General features: G+C 34.4%; 2 protein-coding genes across 2 annotated transcripts; both read left to right on the forward strand.

The window, feature by feature from the left end:
- The first annotated feature begins 7729 nt into the window (after positions 1 to 7729).
- LOC100802023 (probable glycosyltransferase At5g03795) lies at positions 7730 to 12711 on the forward strand. Its single transcript, XM_041005665.1, has 4 exons — positions 7730 to 8193; positions 10898 to 11136; positions 11371 to 11719; positions 12000 to 12711. The coding sequence occupies exons 1-4, from the start codon at positions 7975 to 7977 to the stop codon at positions 12666 to 12668; spliced, it is 1476 nt and encodes a 491-aa protein (XP_040861599.1). The 5' UTR covers positions 7730 to 7974; the 3' UTR covers positions 12669 to 12711.
- Positions 12712 to 13684: 973 nt separating this feature from the next.
- LOC100786618 (late embryogenesis abundant protein At3g53040) lies at positions 13685 to 15747 on the forward strand. The gene is made up of 2 exons (XM_003535208.4): positions 13685 to 14859; positions 15312 to 15747. The coding sequence occupies exons 1-2, from the start codon at positions 13765 to 13767 to the stop codon at positions 15564 to 15566; spliced, it is 1350 nt and encodes a 449-aa protein (XP_003535256.1). The 5' UTR covers positions 13685 to 13764; the 3' UTR covers positions 15567 to 15747.
- Positions 15748 to 17466: the final 1719 nt, after the last annotated feature.

Raw genomic sequence — 17466 nt, forward strand, 5'->3', positions numbered from 1 at the left:
GAAGGAGTTGCATTAATGCAGAAATTTCCAAGGCTGTATCAGGTATTCCAAGGCTGTATCAGATATCTGAAAAATGGAGACAATGGATATATGGATGCTTGTCTAGTGCAACCATATCAATTTTGGTTAATGGCAGCCCCACTTCAGAGTTTGTGCCACAGAGAGGATTAAGGCAGGGTGATCCTCTTGCCCCATTTCTTTTTAACATAGCAGTTGAAGGACTTACTGGGTTGATGAGGACAACAATCTCAAAAAACTTGTTCCACAACTACCAAGTGGGGAGACAAAAGGAGGAGATAAATATTCTACAATATGCAGATGATACGCTGTTTTTTGGAACTGCATCTATGGATAATATTAGAGTCCTGAAATCTGTCCTCAGAATTTTTGAGATGGTTTCCGGTCTGAAGATTAATTATACCAAAAGCCAATTTGGGTGCATGGAAAAATCAGAGGCTTGGTGTAGGGAGCCAGCTCTCTTTCTCAACTGTGGTCAGCTAGATATCCCCTTTTCCTATCTTGGAATACCAGTTGGAACAACATCTAAAAGGTGGAATGTGTGGCAGCCTATCATTACCAAGTTTGAGTTCAAACTTAGTAAATGGAAGCAGAAAAGTCTATCCATGGGAGGAAGGATAACACTTATTAATTCTGTTTTAACAGCACTTCCCATCTACATGCTGTCCTTCTTTAGAGTTCCTAAAAAAGTGGTGCACAAGCTAGTCTCGATTCAGAGAAACTTCCTTTGGGGAGGAGATTCTGAAGTGGCCAAGATTGCTTGGGTAAATTGGGATACTATATGCCTTCCTAAGAACAAAGGGGGTCTTGGGATTAAAAACTTGTCCAAGTTTAATGAAGCCTTGCTTGGTAAATGGGTCTGTTACTGCAAGAAAAATCAATGATCTAAAAAAGCAGATAAATGGCATGGAGGCAGGTATTAATGCCTCAACAATATCCCAAACTCAGGCAGACCTCAAGAAATCACTGCAGGAGCAGCTATGAAGTGCAGCCCTTGCCTATGAATCTATGTTGAGGCAAAAATTCAGAGTGAAGTGGTTAAGAGAAGGGGACAGAAATTCATCCTATTTCCACAGAATCATCAATCATAGAAGGAGGGTTAATGCTCTTCAAGGTCTGTGTATTGATGGAGGATGGATTCATGACCCTAACAGTGTCAAGATTGCAGTTCTTCAGCACTTTAAAGAAAGATTCTCAGAGCAGAATCCTTGCAGACCAACCTTGGAAGGGATCCAGTTCTCTTCCCTTGATCAAAGGCAGAAGGAAAGCCTTGTTGATAGATTCACTGAGCTGGAAATCAAGTCTGCAGTTTGGGCTTGCGGGGGAGATAAAAGTCCTGGCCTGGATGGTTTGAATTTCAATTTCATCAAACAGTTTTGGGAAACTCTAAAACCTGATTTTATCATATTCTTTGATGAATTCTTCATTAATGGCAGATTCCCCAAAGGAAGTAATGCATCCTTCATAGCCCTCATCCCCAAAACCAATAGCCCCCAATCTCTTAATGACTATAGACCCATCTCTCTCATAGGGTGTGTCTACAAAATAATGTCCAAAGTCCTGGCTAATAGGTTGGCTTTTGTGCTGCCTCACTTAATTAATGAAAGGCAAATTGCTTTCCTCAAAGGCAGACATATCCTCCATGGTGTAATGATAGCTAATGAGGTCTTAGCTGAAGCTAAATTCAAAAATAACCCCTGCATGGTTTTCAAACTTGACTTTGAAAAAGCTTATGACTCGGTTTCTTGGGGATTCCTAAACTATATGATGATGAGGATGAGATTTTGTGAAAGATGGAGAAAATGGATCCATGGATGCCTTTCTAGTGCAACTATATCAATTTTGATCAATGGCAGCTCTACTAGAGAATTTGTGCCTGAGAGGGGACTGAGGCAAGGAGATCCCCTTGCACCTTTCCTATTTAATATAGCAGCTGAGGGACTCACTGGTTTGATGAGGACAGCTGTCTCCAAAAACCTTTTCAGCAGCTATAAAGTGGGGAGGCAAAAGGAGGAGATTAACATCTTGCAGTATGCAGATGATACACTGTTTTTTGGAACTACAACTACAGCTAATGTTAGAGTCATGAAATCTATCCTCAGAATTTTTGAGTTGGTTTCAGGACTCAAGATTAACTATGCTAAAAGCCAATTTGGGTGCTTGGGTAAATCTTTGGAATGGTGCAGGGAAGCAGCTAGCTACCTTAATTGTGGCCAGCTGGAATTTCCTTTTTCTTACCTTGGAATTCCAGTAGGGTCCACCTCTACAAGCTGGGATGTTTGGCAGCCTCTCATCAGCAAGTTTGAATCTAAGGTAGCCAAATGGAAGCAGAGATGTCTCTCTATGGGAGGCAGGATATTCCTAACAGCCCTTCCTATCTACCTACTGTCATTCTTCAAAATTCCTAAAAAAGTGGTGCATAAGGTAGTATCTATTCCACACTTGGTGTTGGTTAAATGGAATGGAGACAGACTTCCATCTTCAGATTTTTGCAGCGCAAAAAAAAAAAAAAAAACAATCATGCAAGCATATTTGAAAACTTAAAATACGAATAACTCAAGTTAAAATCAATTCATTTTTTACAACTGTGAACAAATTAACTAAGGTACAATAGGCAAATTTGTTTTCACTAATATTAGTAGGTCATCACCACTGCAGTAGAATTTAAGTTAAACTTAGATAAGTACCTTATGAAGAGGCCAGCTACCTTGTCACAACTAACAAGTCAGAACTGAACAAATTTATGCATGTATAATTCAACAAATTTGTTATCAAACTTGTGTATGTGTCTTTGTATGATGAGTGTGTGTGTGTGTGTGTGTGTGTCATCAGTGTGTGTCTGTGTGTTTCTATCATACATGTGTGTGTGTGTGTGTGTGTGTCATTAGGGTTTGTGTGTGTGTGTGTGTTTCATGACCAATTTTTCTTACTGGCAATTCAGTGGCAGTGTATTGCTTAGGCTTCCGTCGAAATGAAAGGAAAATCAGCGAGTCTGACAGAACAACTTCAGTCTTCACTCTTCACTAGTTGAACACAAATAAAAAAAAATTAAACTACTTCAAGGATAAATAAAAGGTTCAGAAGCAGCAGACCTAGATTGTCTAAGCTATTTTATAATGGGCAGCTATAGTTACAATGATGATGAAATGAACTATAGAAAAAACAAGTATAAAATACAGAAGAATAAAAAAACAATTAAGGGCAGAACTCAAAAGCTTTTAGCCATGCTGCTTGGAATTTAATCAATGAATCAATCATGTCACTGAAATTTGGAACATAAATGAACTTCTCCCTTACTATCATTCTCTTTCTCTATTTTTTTTCTCTCTCTAGCTGCCTTTTTATGTTATATATCTATCTGCATATACAAATGATACTCTTTTTTTACTTCATGGTGAATAATTAACCTACCTAGGTCTACAATGAGGGACTGAAAGTTCCAAGAGAAGAGTTTGAATCCAGAGAATATCAGCTGTGGCAGCAACTAAACTTCTATATTTTGCTGCAGGGGCCACTTCTATATCAGTTGTGGCTTTGTATCTATTGATATTGCCATCAGAATTAATAATGATCAAGCAAAAAAGAGAAAAGATGTTATTTCATATACATTGACCTAAACATTGATCTACTAACCCGTGTGCTTAAGGACCATATACACTACATTGGTTAAAAGCAAATGTTGCATAGTGGTTAAAACTTGCTTATTGTAGCCTAAACCAGTTTAGCATCTTGTTCTCAAATTACTGGTTTCATAACTATGCTACTGGCTTGTGTAGCATAGTGGTTAAAACTTGTTTCTTATAGCCTAAACCAGTTTAAGCATGCTATTTTCAAATTACTGGTTTCAATTTTCTACACAAGCTACATACAAAAATTCTTAGGATCACTTCACAAACAAAAATATGCATAAAAAGCAATCATTGGAACTATCTTAACTTTTAGACCAAAATACTGACATTGTGTTGGATTAAAAGAACAAGCTGATAAAAGAATCCTAACTAAACTGGGAAAGAAGAGCATCAGCAAAACAAATGAAACGGCACTCAAACCAAATAATGATTGCATGGGTAGTTTTCTTGAAATAGCACTCAAACTGGGAATGGCAGCTTAATTGGAGAAGACACCTAGCCTTTTCGATTCTGAAATAGCAATAGCGGATAGTTTTCTTGGGGACATATCACAGCAGCAACTTCATCCCCTAAGGGAGGACACTTGGATTTGGAAACCTGAACCTGCAGGAGACTACTCAACAAAAAGTGGATATGATTTGATATGGGGAGAGCTGATGGAGGCAAGACAGGAACAGGATTATGGGGCAATATGGAAACTCAAAATACCCACAAAAACAACAGTGTTCACTTGGAGGCTACTTCGGGATAGATTACCAACAAAGCAAAACCTTAGAAGGAGACAAATACCGATAGATGATATGCTATGTCCTTTATGCAGAAATAAGGAGGAGGGGGATGAACACTTGTTCTTCAATTGTAGCAAAACCCTCCCTTTATGGTGGGAATCAATGTCCTGGGTTAATCTTATCATTGTAATGCCACAAAATCATAGGGACCATTTTCTACAACATGGAATGGAGGTAGCAGATGGAGCCAGGTCCAAAACCTGGAAATGCTGGTGGATTGCTTTAACTTGGACAATATGGCACCATAGAAATAAGGTGGTGTTCCAAGATACAACTTTTCATGGAACCAAACTGTTAGAAGATGCCATATTCCTACTATGGTCGTGGATCAAAGCAATGGACAAGGATTTTACTCTTTATTTTAACCAATGGTCCTCTAATCTTAAGGAAGGTTTTAGGAACTAGGAGGCGTTAACTCTTAAACTCTTAAACTGTTACAAGAACACAATAAGGGTAAGGGAAACTGTTAAACTCCAATAATAGGCATTAACTCTTAAACTGTTACAAGAACACAATAAGGGTAAGGGAAACTGTTAAACTTCAATAATAGGCATTAACTCTTAAACTGTTACAAGAACACAATAAGGGTAAGGGAAACTGTTAAACTCCAATAATAGGCGTTAACTCTTAAACTGTTACAAGAACACAATAAGGGTAAGGGAAACTTCACTAAAGAGAAGAAGCACAAAGTTGTCATGATGCTCGAGTTAAATATGAGATACCCTAGCCATGTTTAGTTCACTAAGTGTGCGATACATGAATGCAATCAAATATTTATACAAGATTAGACCAAACATACCTACGTGAGGTGGCGAAGGAGAAAAGGCACAGACTTCTGACGATGCTGGAGTGCGATGAACACGATGCTCGACCTTAGACAAAATGACGGTCAGATGGAGAACATACAACTTCAAGGTAGATGGAGAACAAAGAGAGCAAGAAAACATGGATGGAGAAGAAGACAGAGAGAAGGAGAAGACAACGCGAAGGAGACGAAACATACCTAGGTATGGTGGCGAAGGAGAAGAAGCAGAGACTTGTGACGATGCTCGAGTGCGACGAACACGATGCTCAGATGCAGATAGGGACGGTTTCGCTAGACGGAGATTAGAAGAAGAAGAGAGCGCGAAAGCTTAGATGGAGAAGAAGACAGAGCGCTAGTTTCTTAGGGCTCACCATATTTTTTAAAATATAACTTCAACATCGGTTTTTAAAAAAAACCGATGTTAACAAAACGATGTTAAGGTTAACATCGGTTTTCTAGAGAAAACCGATGTTAACATATCAAACGTTAACATCGGTTTTCTAAAAACCCGATGTTAATAAACATATGTTAACATCGGTTATTTAAAAACCAATGTTAAATAATAAATGTTAACATCGGTTCTCCAATAACCGATGTTAATGAACTTCGTTAACATCGGTTTTTCACAAAACCGATGTTAATGTATACATGGTATTTACAATTATGCCACCGCGCATATGTTAACATCGGTTTTTTTAACAACCGATGTTAACACACCGATGTTGAATCCGCTTTTTGTAGTAGTGTGATGATGAGACAATCTCTCTTCATGCCACCAAAGAACTAATGAACCAACTGCACACTATGTATATCCTTTGTAACCTTCGATGACTTCACGAATCTCTTTCCCGCGGAGGAAAACGATGACAAATTATTAAAAAAGATAGAAGGAAGTGCAGAGACCAAAGCGAGCAGCAAATGAAGAAGAAGAAGAAGAAGAAGAGAGAATGCATTGCGAAAACCAGGTGACTTCAGCATTCTGGGAAAATTTCGGTTTTCGAAAAAAAGAAAGAGAAAGAGATAAACGAAGGAAAGAGAAAGATTTAGGATTTGAGAAAATTATCAAGCAAAATTAAACGGAAGTTGAAATCCGCCAGTTTGAGAATGATAGTGGAGTTGGCAGCATAAAAAAAGTTTAAAGCAAGACACATGGCAGCAAGGTGCCACAAAATCAAACAAAGCTGGAGAGGCATAAAATGTCTAAAAAGCCAAGAAATTAGACTCATGTCAACAACTGGAGCATGGGCACAATAGATTTTTCCCTAGACAACTCTTTTATAAGACTTAGCATAGATGTTGGTGGAAGGCATCTCATATTTAACGAGTATTTCTTCTAATTTAATTATTTTAAATTACTTTTAACTAATAATAACTGAATTTGTGTGAGTTATAATGTTCAACACTACTATATTGCACTTCGCTTACAAGTAACTAAATTCAGTAAAAAAAATAAGGGATATATAGTTCAATTGCTTAAAAAAGTTATGTAAATTGTTGTAAAATATAAATTGACCACTGCATGGAAAATCTGAGGAGAGGCACAAACAATCAATACCGTATGAAAGTAATAATAGCACAATAACTTCTTAGTTCTCTTTCAGGTGCACTCAACGCATGCTTCTTAAATCCTCACTTCAGTTTTAAATTGACACGTATAGAAAAGAATACATGCAGGAACACACGTGGGAACAAAAGGGAAAAAAGAAGAAGCAAAAATCCAAAAAGTTTTATTTTTACATCCATCATCCATGTGCCACATCCCCTAGGAAGAAACTCTAATAGAACGAGACGAAGGAATGGACATCAAGTGCAATTCGTAATATGCATGAAAAACAAAAACTTCTTAAATCCAAGAACGCAGAGTTGGAGTTGGAATGCTTGCCAAAGATTGTGTAAAACATAAAAGGAATTTAATATTGTATACATTTACTGCAGTACTATTTTCATTTTATATACACACACAACAAATAAAAAATTTCATGTGCCAAGAAAATATATACACAGAAAAATACACTCTTGATTCAAGATAATATTTAATGATTTTATTTTTATTTACCATTAGTATAAAAACTTCATTTTATCAAATAATTAAACTATTTTAATATAAAATATAATATAATTTTTTCTATCTAACTCAAAAGTTTGTTTCAATTTAAAAAATGATTTCACTCTCAGAGTCAATTATGTGAATATTTAATTAAAGTTATTTGATATTTTAATATAAACTTTAAGCTATCCTGAATGCAAAATATGTGCATAATAATCATTAATTTTATTCATAAATTTTTTATATTACTTAATAAATTAATTATTTTAAAAAAGTTAAACTATTAAAAAGATAAACAAAAATAATTTTATATTTAATATTTATTAACTGTTTTTTTAATAAAAAATAAATTATAATGTATTTTATATTACAATTTATTTCTTACAAATAAAAATGGAAGTAGTAATATATAATACCCCCACCCCACCCCACTGTTCCACAGTTTTGGATCCCATGTTTGATTCCTTAGCCCTCTCAATTTCTCTCTCTAGTGTTTAATTTGGTAACAAAAAGAGACAAAACCAAACCGCTACATGCATGAATTTCTGGAACCATCAAATGAAACTGTAGTTAAAGAAACTCACCAGCCAGCTGTGCCAAGGAGTGATGAAAAGTGTGAGTCATGCTTGTTAAATAGAGTTGAGTTGTCCCAATTCTGCAAAATTAAGCTTACTTGGAATATCACAAATGGGTAGTAGCAGATGGAATTGGTGGGCTTGTTGGGGTTCAGAAGTATTTTCAAAAATGAAGCTCTTGTTGTTCTTGGTGCCTCTCGTACTAGTTGCTGGCTTTGCTTCTGTAAAGGGTCCAAGCCTTTGCAGATGGGGTTTCATTGCGGACTGTTCTATCTCATTTACTCCTCTTCCTGCTTCTTCAAATTCCTCCTCACAAACACTTCATCAATCTGTAAGAGCTCACTTCTTTCACTCTTTCTTAATTTCTCTGCTTTGCTAAAAGTAAAAAAAAAAAAATGTTTATGATCGAGTAAGGTGCAGCATAAAATTGTGGTTATATTGTGATTGTTTAATTTATTTTTCTCATTAATTAATGCAAGATCAGATGAATTTATTATGTTTAGAAAATAAATAAATGTAACTAATGCCAACCATTTTTATTTTATCTCTCACTTTCTTTTTTTAAATATTTTTTAATAATAACAAACTACCATGTATAAGTTAATTAGTTAGCTTTTATAAAATTTTATTATTAGATGATAACATAAAATTATTTTAGACTATTAATATATCATCCTTAAACTGTTAAAAAAAACATTTTCCATTAAGTTTTTGAAGCAGATTTTGTGGTAAAGATTATTTCTCAAAAGCAGCGGAACACGAATCATGCACAATTCTTCTTTATTGAGCTTACTCTATAACTGCTATATATCCAAAAACAAGAGTTTAGTTTTTAGCCTTTACAAGCTAACGAAACTCGAGTTTTTGTACTCACAAATGCTTTTCTTCCCAATTATATGCTTACGCTTCCACCCCTCTGTTCTTTATTGCGTCCGTCATGCTTGTTTTCTTCTCTCTTTTTTTTTGGGGTAAATATTTGGCACGCATTTTGTACATAAATATATTTTTTTTCTGTATAATTATAGTGATACATATTTTTGGTATTGTTTCTTTTATGGTAAAAAGTATTGCCATTAACTATGAACATGCTCTTGCAACAAACCCCAATGAATTTTCGTATTGTTGCTTTACTTTGCTACGGGAACTATTAAACTTGTCTTCGTCAATGAAACGATTTGAACAAACGCTGAGTTGTTTTTTGTAACTTGGATGTTACTTTGTAAGCTATGGTTGTTTTGCCATTAATTCTAACTACGACAACACGAATATTTTAACGCATGAATAACACATGGAATATTTCTGAAAAAGTTGGTAGGAGCCACTCAGCCACCGCACCGTTCAAACAAACATGCAATTAGTCTTTGCCTTAATTTAATGTAGCAATTATAGGAACTAATTAATTGCGAATTTCACAAAGTTATAAATTATTCATTATTCTTTCCTTTTCCCCTTTCCATTTTGTAAGTTTGCAAATTACACAGATTCTCTTGTGTCAGACTTTTGAAGCATTTGTTTTCCTAGTTATTTCTTTTGTCAAGAAGATAAAATGTCTTCTTCTATTTTGAGTGGTGATATTTAGACATTCCTAAATATTAAGACTCCTAATTTTTTCTTCTTCTATTATATCGTATCATTTATCATATCTAAATATCAAACTTTTATACTTTTATAATAGTTATTGTAAGAGTTTAATAGTTGTACACTATAAAAAAAAAATTATAGTGTCAACCAATTAGAAATCATCAATAGTTTGATTTTAAAGATATTAATTGTAAAAAAAATTAAAAAAAAAACATTGACGATTTATGATTAGGTATAATTATTCTACCAGAAACGTTATATAATTACAATGAAGTTATAGTTGCAATACTTTTTATTAATTGATAATGTAAAAAGGTACATACAAATTACATTCTTAATTTTTTAAAACATTTCTATCAATTTTTTTTTTTTTTTGAATAAGACTTCAGCAAACGAACATCAAGGTTAAGAGTTCATATCCCAACAACATTGACACCTCAAGTTCAACTCATCATAAATATTTTCTCCGTCTCATAAATAATGATCACGTAAGAAAAAAAGTTATTCTAAAATAGTTGTCCTTCTAACTTTTCAATCTAATATTAATAGTTTTTTTTCACATATGTCGCTTATAATATTAATGATACGAGTAATAAAATTAAAAATAAATTAATAATGATTAAGTTAAATTTATAAAATTATTTTTTTTCATCTATTTATTAATTTTTTTGATTTATCTAAAACAATCTAGAACAATAATTATGGAACAGAGAGACTAGAGTGTACTATAATTAATTAATATTTTTATTATTATTTATTATTCTTGGTTTTTCCAATTTAATTTCATAATAAACATACAAAAGATTAAAAATTATGTAAAAGTAAGAGAACATATAATTAATTGAGAACTATAATTAAATCTAATGAGCATCCTCGATATATGATAATATCATTCTTAAATTTAAATTATATCCTATAAATTTAAAATAAAAAATTTGAATTGTTTTTCAACAATTCTTCCATCAAGTTAAAATTTTCAAACTTCATCTTCAATGTTTGCCATCATGGATGCTCATCAAAATAAATCATGTTTATATTTTGCAAACTTTGGTATGTTTCTCGCATATAGAGATAAGGTGACATTCTTCTTAAATCTAGACAATATCCTAGATATTTAAAATTAGTTGAATTATTTTGAATATTAACATTGTCAAAACTATAAATTCTTAGTATAAGAGACCAAATTAATGGAAACGATGTTGTATTTGCAAATTCTTTAAGTGAAAGAGGATATTATGTCTAGATATCATTTTCATTTTATATGAGTGAGGAACACGTTGGAAGTTACATTAATCTTTCATCCTAAGCTCATGATTTAGTGAATGATCAATTATTATTTGTTTTGAAGCAAGAACAATAATAGATTAGATAACTCCATCAAATTATCATTTAAATTGAAATTTTAGCATATTTTTTGGTTCAACTAAAGTTGATTACTTGTGTTTTTTTAACAGAATGAAACTAAAGTTTTCAATGTCTCCAAGCCCGGGTTCAATTTAGCTGCTGCAAATGAATCGGATGAATCTCACCCACGACAGAAGCAGAAAAGAAAACTCAGTTTCATAGATAGAAATGAAGTTGTTCTAGCACAAGCTCGAGCTGCAATCAGAGAAGCCAAAAATGAGAATCAAACACAAGATTCAGATTATGTTCCAATAGGTCCGATGTATTGGAATGCTAAGACATTTCACAGGTACATAATGCACTATTCCATGCACTGCTCTTCATAATGATCAATTACAAATTTGCATTGTAATATTATAAATAAATCCTAATCAATATTGGAGAATTGACACATATGCACACCAATTCTTCAAATACCACAAGCACATGAAGTGAACAATGCTACATGCAATTTTTTGAGCTATATTCAATGTTCATAACAAATCACTCATTAATCACACTCCTTAAAAAAATACTATGGCAGGAGCTACTTAGAAATGGAGAAGCAATTCAAAGTATTTGTGTACGAAGAAGGAGAGACTCCAGTTTTCCACAATGGACCATGCAAAAGCATATACTCCATGGAGGGTAACTTTATACATGCTATTGAAATGAATGACCATTTTCGAACTAAAGATCCCAAGAAAGCACATGTGTTTTTCCTTCCTTTTAGTGTAGTAATGATGGTTCGATTTGTGTATCAAAGAGACTCACGTGACTTTGGCCCCATTAGAAAAACAGTCATAGACTATATCAATCTCATTGCTGCAAGATACTCTTATTGGAATCGAAGCCTTGGAGCTGATCACTTCATGCTTGCTTGCCATGACTGGGTGAACACCTTAGTACCTCTAATTCATTATCCTTGCATTGTTAATTTTGAATGCATAAATAAAATTTAGAGTTTAACAGGCATGCGCTATCCATATAAATGTTTTTATATTATTAGTCAATTAGAAATCATTTTTATTATAATTTTTATGATAATTGTTATGAAAGTCAATAAATTTATTATGAATAGTAGTTTGTGATTGGATAATAGTATGTATATTATTTATTTAATAAAATTTGAGATATGAAAATTTCACTAATTAATTTCCTGTATATGTTTAGGGGCCAGAAGCATCATTGTCCTTACCTTACCTGCACAAGAACTCTATTCGTGTACTTTGCAATGCCAATACCTCCGAAGGTTTCAAGCCTGCAAAGGATGTTTCATTTCCTGAAATTAATCTCCAAACCGGTTCAATAAACGGTTTCATTGGTGGGCCATCTGCATCTAAACGTTCAATTTTGGCTTTCTTTGCTGGAGGAGTTCATGGGCCTATTAGGCCAATTCTCCTTGAGCATTGGGAAAACAAGGATGAAGATATTCAAGTTCACAAGTACCTCCCAAAGGGTGTTTCTTACTATGACAAGTTGAGGAATAGCAAGTTTTGCCTTTGTCCTAGTGGGTATGAGGTGGCTAGCCCTAGAGTGGTGGAGGCAATTTACACAGGTTGTGTTCCTGTGCTCATTTCGGAGCACTATGTTCCTCCTTTTAGTGACGTTTTGAATTGGAAGTCGTTCTCAGTTGAGCTTTCAGTGAAGGACATTCCCAACTTGAAGGACATTTTGATGAGTATATCTCCAAGGCAGTATATAAGAATGCAAAGAAGAGTAATACAAATTCAAAGACACTTTGAGGTTCACTCTCCACCCAAGCGATTCGATGTGTTTCACATGATCCTTCATTCTGTGTGGCTTAGGAGACTCAACTTTAGAATGACTCTTAACTTGTAACTTATGGCTTCGTGTTTAATAAATTACTTCACATTCAAATGTAGACTTCCCGTCCTAAAATAACTTATGGTTAAGATTTTTTTATGCAGATCAACTGACAAAACAAATATTTTGAGAGAATTAATATTTATCAGGCAATAATTTTATTTAAATATTATTATTTTTCTCTTAATTTTAATAAATATATTATTAAAAAAATTTAAGATAACATTATTTATTATATGAAACACATTAGTAATATATGAAATGAGAAGTAATATATGAAGTGAAAGTCAAATTAAATATAGGTTAGAAATTTAAAACTGAAGAAAAATTGAAAACCAAGGAAACTTAGAGTAAGTTCAGCCGTGATTTTTTTGTATCTCAATTTTTACAATTTCTTTAGTTTCTTTATTTATTTTTTTCTTAAGATATCTAATAGTAATAGCATGGGGGTATCCATGCATGAATCCTTAATCAAACTAAAAAGATAATCTCTCTTAGCCGTATTGAATTATGAGTAGAAACCACATAACCACTTAATATAATCTCTGGTAAGTCGTAAAATGGTAAAGAATGGTGACAATAAAATCCTTTTGATTTTTCACCACTCCACAAGGATGGAATCGTTTGACTTCGATTTGGTTACTCCTTCCCCCAACATGCTGCCACGATTTTGAGTTAAGAATGTAACACCTTCATATCATGTCAGCCTTCTAGGGCAGCAAGAGGGACCGAGTGACCGACTTCTCCCCCATACACCGATTTCCAAATATCTCAATCCTACCACACACATATATCCATACATATCCTTTTCCTTTTACGTTACATTTCAATTCATTAGATTCTTTCATTTGTTTACTTTAAGACACATGTCACCACCAAAGAGCATCTCATAACAACGTGTCACACCTCTCAAGTACACACGCCAAATGTCCCTTCCCTCCACCTTGTGCTGCTTTCTGTGAAGGACACGTGTCACTCTCAACACAACCCTCTTCCATCCATTCCTATAAATTATCAAACTCATTCCATTCCTCCACATCTCAATATCTTACACAAAACTTCCACTTGAGAGAAAAGTAGTGTATTAAGACTACAAATTTTCAATTTTTCAATGGCGTCGAGGCAACAAAAAGAGGATCGAGCTGAGGCAGCTGCGAAAGTTGCTGCGAAAGAACTCGAACAACTCAACCGAGAAAAAGACCGTGATTTCAGTGTTGGTGTTGCAGACCAACACCAACAAGAAGAACATCAGTTAGATCAACAAAAGCGTGGTGTAATCGGATCCATGTTCAAGGCGGTGCAAGACACCTACGAGAACGCCAAGGAAGCTGTCGTTGGCAAGAAAGAACCTTCGACGACGACTAACTCGTACAGTACCAGAGAGGTTATTCACGACGTTGACATTCAACCCGATGACGCGGCTGCAGCGAGGGAAGTGAGAGACAAATCAGCCTCAAAGTCACCAGGTATCTACAATTCTGCCACTGCTGACAACAAAACCGGTTCCAAGGTCGGAGAGTACGCAGATTATGGTTCTCAGAAGGCGAAAGAAACAAAAGATGCAACGAAGGAAAAAGCTGGAGAGTACACAGATTATGCTTCGCAGAAGGCGAAGGAAACGAAGGACAAGACAATGGAAAAGGCTGGAGAGTACACTGATTATGCTTCGCAGAAGGCGAAGGAAACGAAGGACAAGACAATGGAGAAGGCTGGAGAGTACACAGATTATGCTTCGCAGAAGGCGAAAGAAGCCAAGGACAAGACAATGGAGAAGGGAGGGGAATATAAAGACTATGCTGCAGAGAAGGCTAAAGAAGGAAAAGATGCTACTGTGAATAAGATGGGAGAGTATAAAGATTATACGGCGGAGAAGGCTAAAGAGGGGAAAGATACGACGTTGGGGAAGCTTGGGGAGCTGAAGGACTCTGCGGCTGATGCGGCGAAGAGGGCAGTGGGTTACTTGAGCGGCAAGACAGAGGAAACCAAAGAGAAAGTCTCGGAGACGGCAGAGGCGACGGCTAATAAGGCGGCGGAGATGAAGGAGGCCACCAGGGAGAAGGCTGCCGGGACTGCGGAGGCGGCCAAGAACAAGGCCGCAGAGGTAAAGGACAGAGCTGCAGAAACCGCGGAGGCGGCCAAGAACAAGACTGCCGAGACTGCTGAGGCAGCGAAGCAGAAAACCGCACAGGCAAAGGACAACGCCAAGGTTTCACCTTTATATTAATCTTTTTTAATCTCTATATTTAAAATTGGTCATTTTAATTTCATGCTTCTATTGAAAATTTGGAATGCAGTGGATTTCGTCCTTGACTAGCTAATCTAACTGTTCCCAAGTCAAAATGGGGTTAACCAAAATCATTATAGAGAATACAATCAATTTGTGTAACACCCCTTTAATACCGGCGCGTTCCTTAGTTTGGAGCCGAATACTGATGAGTGTTTTAACTTGATCATTATATTGAGTTGTATTACATTTTTTTTTCTCACTATATATATCTTGGAGTAGAGATAGAGAGTGTCCCAGTTTGGACCTTAAAACAGATTTTACTTATTCGTTATTATTTTGGGTTTGCATTTATGTTTGTATGTAATAATGGGAGTAATAATTGTTGAGGTTAGAGAAAATTGACTAGTTTTTGTGGGTGTGATGTGATGCAGGAAAATGTGAGTGGTGCAGATGAAGGAGCAAGGAGGAAAATGGAGGACCTAAGGCTTCGAGGTAAAGGGTATGGAAGTCATGAATCTGCAGGGGGGCGTGGAGATAAGGTGGTGGTGAAAGTGGAAGAGAGTCGACCAGGGGCAATTGCGGAAACACTGAAAGCAGCGGATCAGATTGCGGGACAGACCTTCAACGATGTGGGACGCTTCGATGAAGAAGAGGGTGTCGTCAATGTGGAGCGCCGCAAGAAATAAAATAAAACGTCGTCTATGATACAAATATAGACGCAGTTTATATTATAGTATATTATCATGATGTATGTTGTTTACTTTTTGGTTTGCTTCTTTACAAAAAATGTGTATGTGTATGGTTTTGAAGATTGGTTCTAGACTCGTGGGAACCATTTCAGCAATAAAAATTTTGCGCGTTCTTGTACACTTAGTGATGAGAAGAGATATCTTCTGCCCACTATATATCATTTAAAACTTCTCTTCATCCATTATATAATTTGGATCTGTTGTACTGAATATATGGTCATTTTTTTATTTATTTATTTCATTCACTAACAAAATATACGTATACTGCTTAATCAAGTAATGTATCAGTCCACATTAGCAGTTCATTATTTTTTTTAAAACATACATTAATTAGTCACGCCATAGTCTCTACTTAAGGAACTTATCAACCACTAGCACTCTTCCTTGATTTTTACTACTTAAACGAGTAATATATCAATTTACGTCAGAAATTTCCATATACTAATTAGTTAGTCATTGCCTAGAGTACTTAAGGGGTTTCTAATTACTGGCACTCCTTGAGATTTGTCTTGGAGATTCCAAGCTTCCCTTCTCTCATAATTTCGAATCTTGTTAAAATATCATCAAGCTAATTTTCTGTACTCTAGTTCATAAGCTTCCTTCATTCTATTCTACTTTCCTCGAGCATATGTTTGGTTTTATCATTGATATGGCTGATTCGTTATCAACTATTTTACAGTATCTTCTACTAGTTTTTCCCTAAATTTTTCCTAGATTTATTTAAGCCAAATTGCCTAGTTTGCTGTGTTGGTAAAACTATAACTTTTTAGCAGCGGATCGAGCTATAATCTATTATTACTTATATAATAGATTATAGTACTAATAAGATCCTTAAACCTCATTCTTCCCAACACAATTGCTCACTTTGGTACCAAGATTTTTTGTACCAATTGTGAAGTCGATCTGCTTGGTTTAATAATATTTTTTGCATACTGTTCCAAAAAGAAACTTTGGTACCAACATCTAAAAAATATAGTGATTTATTATTTATTTAATTATTTTAGTTTTTGAGTAATAGGGATATATGGAATGTATTATTGAATCATACAACATTCATGTAAGAATGAGAAATTTATACACGATGTTATGGGAGTAAAACAGAAGGCGTCCGTTGTTCTCACTATCGGCTCATAGCGTTTTCAGAAGACCCTTCGTACAGAAAAGGGACTCGATCATTTTGAGTTACCTCCCATGGGGACATGTCTCAATTATTTTGACAAAATCTTTTTGAGGCTTTTCTGGAGACAAAACGAGGTTTAAATTAGTGAAATTATTTGATGCTGGGTCAGATAGCCAATTACAGTGTTTTAAGATTCGGGTCTCTACTTTATCAGTGGCATGCGGGAGTATATCACTTGCATTATTAGCGAACTAATAAATTTATTATAATAAATTTATTATGTTATAAAATAATTAATGTTTATTTATATAATAATAAAATTTTTAATATATATTTAATGTATATATAAATTTAGATAATAAATTTTGTAACAATTAATTTTGATCTAATAATTAATTTATTTGCATACATAAATTTTTATAAAATCTATGATTTTTATTTATAATTTATATAGGTAAACAAATTAATTATTTGATCAAAATTAATTGTCAAAAAAATTATTATCTAAATTTATATGTGCATTAAATATAAATTAAAACTTTTATTGTTATATATAGTGATATTAATTATTTTATAATATAATTGGTTTATTAGTTTAATTGGTTAAAACGTTGTGCTAATAACTTGAAAGTCACAAGTTTGATTCCCATGGACCATTATTTCGTAAAACTTATTTTTGACATTTTTTTAAAAAAATCATTTGGGTCTCATGTGAAT

Source organism: Glycine max, chromosome 10, assembly GCF_000004515.6.
Source record: "Glycine max cultivar Williams 82 chromosome 10, Glycine_max_v4.0, whole genome shotgun sequence".
Taxonomy (NCBI): Eukaryota; Viridiplantae; Streptophyta; class Magnoliopsida; order Fabales; family Fabaceae; genus Glycine; species Glycine max.

Bases quoted from the DNA above. Each gene is read 5' to 3' on its own strand.
- LOC100802023 (XM_041005665.1), top strand. From the start codon at position 7,975: ATGGGTAGTAGCAGATGGAATTGGTGGGCTTGTTGGGGTTCAGAAGTA. The intron at 8,194-10,897 runs GTAAGAGCTCAC...TTTTTTTAACAG, and splicing joins CACAAACACTTCATCAATCT to AATGAAACTAAAGTTTTCAA. The intron at 11,137-11,370 runs GTACATAATGCA...ATACTATGGCAG, and splicing joins AATGCTAAGACATTTCACAG to GAGCTACTTAGAAATGGAGA.
- LOC100786618 (XM_003535208.4), top strand. From the start codon at position 13,765: ATGGCGTCGAGGCAACAAAAAGAGGATCGAGCTGAGGCAGCTGCGAAA. The intron at 14,860-15,311 runs GTTTCACCTTTA...GATGTGATGCAG, and splicing joins AGGCAAAGGACAACGCCAAG to GAAAATGTGAGTGGTGCAGA.